The following is a 10,000-nucleotide window of genomic DNA, read 5'->3' as shown; positions in this document are numbered from 1 at the left end:
CTAATGGCCAATAAGTTATTATGACATAATCACATTATCTCACTATAATACAATAAATAAAAACCTCTTTAACAAAATCTTTCTGGATATTTTGAGGCAATTCAATGTATGAAATGTGTTACTTCCGGTGTCATTTAGCGCAAATCCCAGCCTCCCCAGCTGTAGCAGAGTCGTGAGCAGATTTTGTCATCCCGGCATCGTTGCGCGTTTCTGTCCCGAGAACCGTCAGAAAAAGGAATAGGCAATAGAAAATAGGCAGTAAACAAGCGAAATGGCCGGGCTAACGTCGTTGGAAGCTGTAAAAAGGAAAATTAAAGCATTACAAGAGCAGGCTGACGGTGCAGAAGAGTCGGCAGAGAGGCGGCAGAAGGAACTGGGGCTGGAGAGGGATGCGAGAGAATCCGTAAGCCCTGGCTAATAATTTAAGACAATTAGTCTGCAGCCTGCCTGACGACAGTATTATTATAAATCTGATCAACACGCTTGGTAAAACGATAGACAGAATGGTACTAAAAACATCAATATTTTGTCTGTCATGTGATGTGCTAAAAGGATGGAGAAATGGGACAGTGAGAATCGATTCAATGGTAAAACGTACCAGGCTCCAAAATAAACACATTAGCTTAGGCTGCTGCAGTTTCAGCATGCTCCAGTCGATCATACACTGTCATCCTACACCTCCTGTAGCTACATACATTTACATAAGTGTTAGCTTATTATTTTTATATTGGTCACTGCCTTTCCAAACATACCAATTAGACCTATATAAATGTATATTTTATACAATCTTGTCTATAGAATGTTATATATAATGCTGGAGATTTACATGAAAGTACAGGGGCTCTCGGAGTGGTGCAGCGGTCTAAGGCACTGCATCTCAGTGTTAGAGGGGTCACTACAGACCCTGGTTCCATTCCAGGCTGTATCACAACTGGATGTGATTGGGAGCCTCACAGGGCGGCGCACAATTGGCCCAGCATCGTTCGGGTTAGGGTTTGGTTGGGGTAGGGATTGTCATTGTAAATAAGAATTTGTTCTTAACTTACTTGCCTAGTTAAATAAATAAATAGATAAATAAAATACAGTGTGGTCTGGGCCCTTATCCCTTTCTCACACATTAAACCTTAATCCCCTATAGTGTTAAGAATCCCCCCACAGAGGTGTCCAAATATGACCCCCAACCTCCTCCATTACACATCTCTCCAGATACTGTATTATGCAAGAAAGTGTGACTGTCTGAGTGTGCATCAGGTTGACATTGTGGTTTCCCCATGTTGTGCTCACTTAGGCCGAGGCTGATGTAGCTTCCCTGAACAGACGTATCCAACTGGTTGAGGAGGAGTTGGATCGTGCTCAGGAGCGTCTGGCCACAGCTCTGACCAAGCTGGAGGAGGCTGAGAAGGCTGCTGATGAGAGTGAGAGGTGAGCAGAGCAGAGACTCCGACTCTGTATCATACACTACACTCTTAGACAAAAAAGGTGCAATTTAGAACCAAAAATGGTTCTTTCAGCTGTCACCATAAGAGAAGCCTGTGAAGAACCACTTTTGTTTACGGGTAGAACCCTTTTGGGTTCCATGTAGAACCCTTTCCACAGAGGCCTCTACATGGAACCCAAAAGAGTTCTACATGGAACCTAAAAGGGTTTTACCAAGAGTCAAAAAGGATTCTCCTGTGGGGACACCCTTTTGGAACCACTTCTTCTAGGAGTATAGACACAGCCATCATCAGACCCGTCAGTCTGTCTCAAACACAGCCATCATCAGACCCATCAGTCTGTCTCAAACACAGCCATCATCAGACCTGTCAGTCTGTCTCAAACACAGCCATCATCAGACCCGTCAGTCTGTCTCAAACACAGCCATCATCAGACCCGTCAGTCTGTCTCAAACACAGCCATCATCAGACCCGTCAGTCTGTCTCAAACACAGCCATCATCAGACCCGTCAGTCTGTCTCAAACACAGCCATCATCAGACCCGTCAGTCTGTCTCAAACACAGTCATCATCAGACCCGTCAGTCTGTCTCAAACACAGCCATCATCAGACCCGTCAGTCTGTCTCAATCACAGCCATCATCAGACCCGTCAGTCTGTGTCAAACACAGCCATCATCAGACCCATATAGATGACATCAATCCACATGACCACAGTAATAATATTATCATTTCACTCTTAAAAGTGTTCAGTAGAGGATGCATTATAAAGGGATTGTATAATTTCAGCCAGTAGTTTTAGAAGAAGCCAAGCCGAGCAAAAATTGTGCACAACAACATCCATTTCTTATGATATGTTACATCCTGCATTTTATTTTTACAATATTCTACAATTCATATGATACAGTATGTTATGAATTCCAATAAGTACAATATGTGACAAATTTGTAAGTGCTTAAGATCATGTTCAATCTCTTTAACTAGCACACTTATTGAGAAGAGTTCATGTAAAATATGCATAAGCACACTGTACCAGATTTATTGTGTTACAATAGCCAAGTGCCAAATGTAGTTATGGCCCCCACAGTGTGTGGACTGTTGGGCTGCAGATTAATGTCCTGTTCCTTTTAGTTGATCAACATTTTATTTCTTTAAAAAACAAGACAACATGCAATGTCCTCCTATCCCTGACATATGTTCCCCCCGTTTATTCCGTCCTCCAGAGGCATGAAGGTGATTGAAAACAGAGCATCGAAGGATGAGGAGAAGATGGAGCTGCAGGAGATCCAGCTGAAGGAGGCCAAGCACATCGCTGAGGAGGCTGACAGGAAATACGAGGAGGTGAGTTTCCCAGCATTCCTTAGGCTGATACTTTATAATATACAGTACCTTCAGAAAGCATTCAGACCCCTTTACTTGTTCCTCATTTTGTTAGGTTACAGCCTTATTCTAAAAATGGATTAAATAAAAATAAATCCTCATCAATCTACACACAATACCTCACAACGACAAAGCAAAAAGGGGTTTTATTTTTTTTTAAATTAAAATTAAAGATAAAAAACAGAAATACCTTATGTACATAAGTATTCAGACCCTTTGCTATGAGACTTGAAATTGAGCTCAGGTGTATCCTGTTTCCATTGAGCATCCTTGAGATGTTTCTATAATTTGATTGGAAAATGTGGTAAATTAAATTGATTGGACATGATTTAGAAAGGCACACACCTGTCTATATAAGGTCCCACAGTTGACAGTGCATGTCAGAGCAAAAATCAAGCCATGAGGTCGAAGGAATTGTCTGTAGAGCTCCGAGACAGGATTGTGTCGAGGCACAGATCTGGGGAAGGGTACAACAAAAAACTCTGCATTATTGACGGTCCCCAAGAACACTGTGACCTCCATCATTCTTAAATGGAAAAAGTTTAGAACGACCAAGACACTTCCTAGAGCTGGCCACCCGACAAAACTGAGCAATCGGGGGAGACGGGCCTTGGTCAGGGAGATGACCAATAACCTGATGGTCACTCTGACAGAGCTCTGTGGAGATAGGAAAACCTTCCAGAAGGACAACCATCTCTGACGCACTCCACCAATCAGGCCTTTATGGTAGAGTGGCCAGACGGAAGACCTCAGTAAAAGGCACATGACAGCCCACTTGGAGTTTGCCAAAAGGCACCTAAAGACTCAGACCATGAGCAACAAGATTCTCTGGTCTGATGAAACCAAGATTGAACTCTTTGGCCTGAATGCCAAGTGTCACATCTGGAGGTAACCTGGCACCATCCCTACGGTGAAGCATGGTGGTGGCAGCATCATGCTGTGGGGATGTTTTTCAGCAGCAGGGACTAGTCAGGATCGAGGGAAAGATGAACAGAGCAAAGTACACAGAGATACTGATGAAAACCTGCTCCAGAGTGCTCAGGAACAAAGACTGGGGCGAAGGTTCACCTTCCAACAGGACAACGACCCTAAACACACAGCCAAGACAACGCAGAAGTGGCTTCGGGACAAGTCTCAGAATGTCCTGGAAAAAATGTAAGTGGTCTGAATACTTTCTGAAGGCACTGTACTTCTGAGGTCCTCGTGTGTGTGTGTGCATGTGCGCTTGTGGGAAACAGACAGACCTGTACGTGAAACTAAACATATAACATATTGATTGCTTGGTGCACCAATGTGGTATAGTGATGTGTTGTCCTATTATGGGTGAAAACAGGTCGCCCGTAAGCTGGTCATCATTGAGAGTGATCTGGAACGTACAGAGGAGCGCGCTGAGCTCTCTGAAGGGTAAAAACTTTGGAACCAACCACAAAATACAGCACAATTTACTGCTTTGGAGACAATCTGCTGTTACTCTTATTGTGTGCTTATTGCCCTGTTATAACTCTTGTTTCTTTCCCCCGTCGGTCCTCCTATTGCATTCGTCCCTACCCCTCCTCTGCTCCTTCAAACATACCTCAAACACCAGCAAATGTGCTGAGCTTGAGGAAGAGTTGAAGACAGTCACAAACAACCTGAAGTCTCTTGAGGCTCAGGCAGAGAAGGTAGGTGTCTGTTTAGACAAGTGTATCTCTTCTCAGGTCGTTGCAGTTATATCCCCATTGCCTGCTAGTATAGCCATAGAGATAAAGGGAGGTAACTCTATTGAGTAGGCCCACTCATTTCTGCCTGTTATCCCTTGAACCAGTTCATGTCGGTAGTGCTGTGATGATGACTCTCTGACCTGTGCTCCACTATGTCACTACAGTACTCACAGAAGGAGGACAAGTACGAGGAGGAGATCAAGGTTCTCACAGACAAGCTAAAGGAGGTGAGTTCCTTTTAGCATTAGCAAATTAGCTAATGTTTCCATTCACTTTAAATCAAATCAAATTGATTCATATAGCCCTTCGTACATCAGCTGATATCTCAAAGTGCTGTACAGAAACCCAGCCTAAAACCCCAAACAGCAAGCAATGCATGTGTAGAAGCACGGTGGCTAGGAAAAACTCCCTAGAAAGGCCAAAACCTAGGAAGAAACCTAGAGAGGAACCAGGCTATGTGGGGTGGCCAGTCCTCTTTTGGCTGTGCCGGGTGGAGATTATAACAGAACATGGCCAAGATGTTCAAATGTTCATAAATGACCAGCATAAATTACCATTAGCTAAAGTGGGACATTAGCGTTAGCATCTTAACCACTAGATCTTCTGTAAAGTGGGACCATAGAAAGGGTGGAGAACACTAGACATTGTATTATATCTATGTTGGAACATGTTTTGGTGTGGTGAGGATGGGAGACACTCATCACATCTTGTCTTCCTCTTTGTGCCACAGGCTGAGACCCGTGCTGAGTTCGCTGAGAGGTCCGTGGCCAAGCTTGAGAAGACCATTGATGATCTGGAGGGTATGGACCTTTTTTCCTTTCATTTCATATATTGTGAAGCATTTTCTATGTGAGAATCTGAGGTAAGTTTTATAGTAAAACCGGACATCAGAAAATCAGAAAGTATTCACACCCTGTTGTATTTGTTACAGCCTGAATTTAAAATTGATTACATTTTGTCACTGGCTTACACACAATATCCCATAATATCAGAGGAATTATGTTTTTAGAAATGTTCACAAATTAATACAAAAATGAAGCGTTGAAATGTCTTGAGTCAGTAAGTATTCAACCCATTTGTTATGGCAAGCCTAAATAAGTTCAGGAGTAAAAATGTGCTTAGCAAGTCACATAATAAGTTGCATTGGCACACTGTGTGCAATAATAGTGTTTACAATTATTTCTGAATGACTACCTCATTCATCTCTGTACTCCACATATAAAATTACCTGTAAGTTCCCTCAGTTGAGCAGTGAATATCAAACACAGATTCAACCACAAAGACCAGGGAGGTTTTCCAATTTCATGCAAAGAAGGGCACCTATTGGTAGATGGGTAAAAAAACAAAAAACACACGCATTGAATAACCCTTTGAGCATGGTGAAGTTATTAATTACACTTTGGATGTTGTATCAATATACCCAGTCACTACAAAGATACAGGCATCCTTCCTAACTCAGTTGCCGGAAAGAAAGGAAACCGCTCAGGGATTTCACCATGAGGCCAACGGTGACATTAAAACAGTGAGGGTTTAATAGCTATGATGGGAGAAAACTGAGGATGAATCAACAACATTGTAGTTACTCACAATACTAACCTAAAGGACAGAGTGAAAAGGAAGCCTGTACAGAATTAAAATATTTAAAAAAAGGCACTAAAGTAAAACTGCAAAACATGTGACAAAGAAATTAACTCTATATCATGAATACAAAGTGTTATGTTTGGGGCAAATACAACACATCACTGAGCACCACTCTTCATATTTTCAAGCGTGGTGGTGGCTGCATCATGTTATGGGTATGCTTGTCATCTGCAAGGATTAGGGAGATTTTTAGGATAAAAATAAACAAAATAGAGCTAAGCAAGGCAAAATCCTAGAGGAAAACCTGGGAGACAAATTCACCTTTCAGCAGGAGAATAATCTGAAACAGAAGGCCAAATATACACTGGAGTTGCTTACCAAGATGACATTGAATGTTCCTGAATGGCCTAGTTACAGTTTTGGTTTGAAAATCTATGGCAAGACTTGAAAATGGCTGTCTAGCAATGATCAACAACCAACTTGTCAGAGCTTGAATCATTTTAAAAATGTGCAAATAATGGTGAAGTCTAACCTTTCATCACCTCCTCTGTGGTGTCATCAGATACTGCATCTACATTCTGCACAGTCAGTTCTGTGCTAGGCAGACTAGGCCAGTGCCACAGCTGACATTATGCAGACCCACAGTCAGTATTTGTTAGGCTAGTGCAGGCCAGGGAAAGAAATGTCTCATGCTGCTGTTGGTGTGACTGTGGCACTGTAGCTGTGGAATGACAAAGCATTCATAATAGCTCTATATAATTTGGTTGGAGACCATGTTGTCATTTCCTTCTGGAAAAGAAAGCAGCGACACACTATACCACTCCGATGTAATATGTATTAATTAGATACAAACATTTCAACACCAAGCTGCCTTCATCAGGGTTTCAGTTAGTCATTTCCTGATTGGTCTAAACAATCTAACAGGGCATTTAGTGGCCTGTGCACATCCTATTGCTCCCTTATTATTTTTTGCGTTTGACATTTTATTTTATTTATTTGTTCTCTGACAATCCATTGTTTTTTCCTACCTTTCCCCTACTTTCTTTGCTCTGTCTATCATCTCTGTTGTTGTCCCCATCCTCCTTCATTATCACCCCATCGACGTCATCTCCTCCACCTCTCCTCCTCCTCCACTCCACCCATAATAGATGAGTTGTATGCACAGAAGCTAAAGTACAAGGCCATCAGCGAGGAGCTGGACCACGCCCTCAACGACATGACCTCCATGTAATCTATCACCTGCTTGTGTCTGCTTGTGCGTTATGCGTAGGTCTCACCCACTCACAATTGTTTCTACTGTATACTCCCTCTAGTGGCATATTGTTCTGTATGTTTCATTTGTTTGGATTTTTCCACTCACATTTTAGTTTCAGTGCCTACTAATCTGACTCACTTTACGCTTCTGCCATGCAACAGCAAATAGCTTTTGCCTTTTGTAGTTAACTAGTGGCTTTTTTGTTAGGCTGAGAAAACGATATAGAATCTAACATGCATTGTACAATCAGTTTTTACATGCTTTTAGAAACATCCAAATTGAACTTCCAGAATAGTGTACCTCTCAACCTTTTTGAGTACCTGGCTCTGCTTTCTGTTCTGTGTGCTGTGGTTTCCACCCTGCATGTCATATCAGTCACGTGCCTTTCTACGATTTGTCCCCCCAACGCGTTTTGTTTTTCCTCTCATTCTTTTCCAGTTAAATTGTTTACATCATTTCACAACCATCACAGACGCCACCCGCTGGTTGAGAGGCCTCTCTCTACTACAACTATGTGGCAGTATCGCCCAACATCCTGTCCCCTATGTCTCCACGTCTCTTCTCTACCACAGCACCACCGCACATTGGGCCTCTGCTGCTGCTGCCATCCTATAGACCACCTTTTGTACAGAACCCTGACTCATTTTGCTTTCTGTAAAATAAACTTTACATCCAACCATGTCAGCCGTCCTTACCCTTCAAATCTGTAGTTCTTAATTTCCTTCATTTCATTTCCTGTTTTAAATGTTTCTCTGTTTAATTTATTACTGAGCAGCTTTGAATAAAACCGAAAGCTCCTCTTCACAAACGTATGTTTTTTGTTTTTGATTTGATTTTGGTTGGCACTTTATGTACTAAGGTAGTAGTATTAACAAAAAATGTGCTTACATTTGGACAAAAGCACATCCACCGAGCTTATTCTTTTAAAAAAAGTATACAGGTGTTTATTGACAGGGATTTGCAAGAAATTAAGAGGGAGAGAGAGCTAAAAAAGATTGTGTAGAGGTGCGGTGGGACAGGGATTTGACCCCTCTCAGGAAGTGGATTGTTTAAGTGCAGAGGGCTGCGGCCATGACCTCTCTACCAACCTCAGGCATGGTTTCACCTTCACCTCCAGCCGAGTAATTGACATGGATTGATCAGAAACTGAAAATGTACCTGTTTCAGTATCCTCAGCAATCCTGACGGTCACACTCTGCTTCATGTTCAAAGCCAAAAGATAATAGTGACGTGTAACATTGGGGATATTCTGTAAACATATCATTCAGTCATTTCACAGTCACACCATCTCCACATTGAGGTGAGGGAGCCATTTCTTAGTTTGCATATAGATGTGATCATTTAGGCAGAGGGTAGAAAACAATGGTATTTGTTGTGTGTGCTGTTGTAGCATGACACAAGACTATCTTTCTGTACTAACACACTTTGTTTTCTCTATTCTATTTTCTCTTAACCTGCTTTCTGACTGCAAAGACCCTCTGTACCAGCAGCTTGAGAAAAATCGTCTTCTTTCCAATGAACTGAGAGTGGTGTTAAATCAGGATTAAACTATTACTGGATGTGTTGTGAAATTAGCACTGTGCTCAAATTGGATGAAACAAAATGAAAGGCACTCTTCATTTGTGGCACAAAATTAAAATACCTTTGTCTTGTCATGCCATTGGCCGTAGACATTTGTCTGATGCTGTGATGGAAATATAGGCTAATGTGTGTCTCTGACACAAACCTAAGAGTGAGGCAAAGTCAAAAAATATATATATTGGATAATATTTATCGGGAAGAAGTAATTGGACTTGTAGTTAATGCGGAGCATCAGAGAAATGAAATGCATGTTCACATTGCAGGTGAAGAGGGCAGGTTTCACAGACTCACAGATGGATTTAAGCGCAGGCCTATTTTAGTTTAGTTAACCAACATCTGGAATTGTTATTTCATGAACAGCAATTCGATTTAGATAACATAAACTGGATCACTGTCTATAAGTCTATGACTGAAAGATTGTCCATTGTACAGGAGTAAATCTGGGCATAATCTGGGTCTGTGAAACTGACCCATAATGTATGATAAGGCTTGATATGAGTGTGCATTATAACAATATCTACTGACTGTGGTTGACTAAGGATATACACAGGGACCACCTTTTAATGTTTTAACTATAACAATCTTCATTCAATATTATTGGGTCTGTGAAACTCTTGGTTAAGTCATTTTCATTGTGGTCAAAAATTATAAATAGTCTGCAGGCTTCATTTTTATGTTGCACACATAGTTTGTCACTATCAGGCTAATGATGAGATGAGAGTACTTTGGTATGTGTCAAATGTTGGATCAGACACCCATGAACCTCAATAACATGCAACAACATGGTCCATTATCACACAAGACTGCACCGCTCACCTGCTGTGACCTAGTCCAGCATTACACCATGATCACACCAACACTCACCTACTGTGACCTGGTCCAGCATTACACCATGATCACACCAACACTCACCTACTGTGACCTGGTCCAGCATTACACCATGATCACACCAACACTCACCTGCTGTGACCTGGTCCAGCATTACACCATGATCACACCAACACTCACCTACTGTGACCTGGTCCAGCATTACACCATGATCAAATGTGACCTGGATCATCACCTGGTCC

At 41.9% G+C, this 10,000-nt stretch overlaps 1 protein-coding gene across 4 annotated transcripts; it reads left to right on the top strand.

The window, feature by feature from the left end:
- Nucleotides 1–167: 167 nt before the first annotated feature.
- On the top strand, nt 168–8,962 carry LOC118378001 (tropomyosin alpha-1 chain-like). 4 transcript variants are annotated; one of them, XM_052512415.1, is made up of 9 exons: nt 168–403; nt 1,289–1,422; nt 2,657–2,774; nt 4,147–4,217; nt 4,399–4,474; nt 4,678–4,740; nt 5,244–5,313; nt 7,243–7,321; nt 7,788–8,029. In XM_052512415.1, the coding sequence occupies exons 1-9, from the start codon at nt 272–274 to the stop codon at nt 7,789–7,791; spliced, it is 747 nt and encodes a 248-aa protein (XP_052368375.1). In that variant the 5' UTR covers nt 168–271; the 3' UTR covers nt 7,792–8,029. The 4 variants fall into 4 exon arrangements, with proteins under 4 accessions (XP_052368375.1, XP_052368376.1, XP_052368374.1 ...); XM_052512416.1 differs by having other exon boundaries at nt 7,243–7,349; XM_052512414.1 differs by having other exon boundaries at nt 7,243–7,360.
- Nucleotides 8,963–10,000: the final 1,038 nt, after the last annotated feature.

The sequence above is a fragment of the Oncorhynchus keta genome, unplaced genomic scaffold (genome assembly GCF_023373465.1).
Source record: "Oncorhynchus keta strain PuntledgeMale-10-30-2019 unplaced genomic scaffold, Oket_V2 Un_contig_8314_pilon_pilon, whole genome shotgun sequence".
In the NCBI taxonomy this organism is placed as follows: domain Eukaryota; kingdom Metazoa; phylum Chordata; class Actinopteri; order Salmoniformes; family Salmonidae; genus Oncorhynchus; species Oncorhynchus keta.
Note: the sequence above shows the minus strand (reverse complement) of the source record. Positions and strands in the feature narration are given on the sequence as shown.

What these genes read in the sequence shown, in the direction of transcription:
- LOC118378001 (XM_052512415.1), top strand. Translation starts at nt 272, where the DNA reads ATGGCCGGGCTAACGTCGTTGGAAGCTGTAAAAAGGAAAATTAAAGCA. An exon ending in GCTGCTGATGAGAGTGAGAG is followed by an intron (nt 1,423 to 2,656) that starts GTGAGCAGAGCA and finishes TCCGTCCTCCAG; the next exon opens with AGGCATGAAGGTGATTGAAA. An exon ending in GACCATTGATGATCTGGAGG is followed by an intron (nt 5,314 to 7,242) that starts GTATGGACCTTT and finishes CACCCATAATAG; the next exon opens with ATGAGTTGTATGCACAGAAG.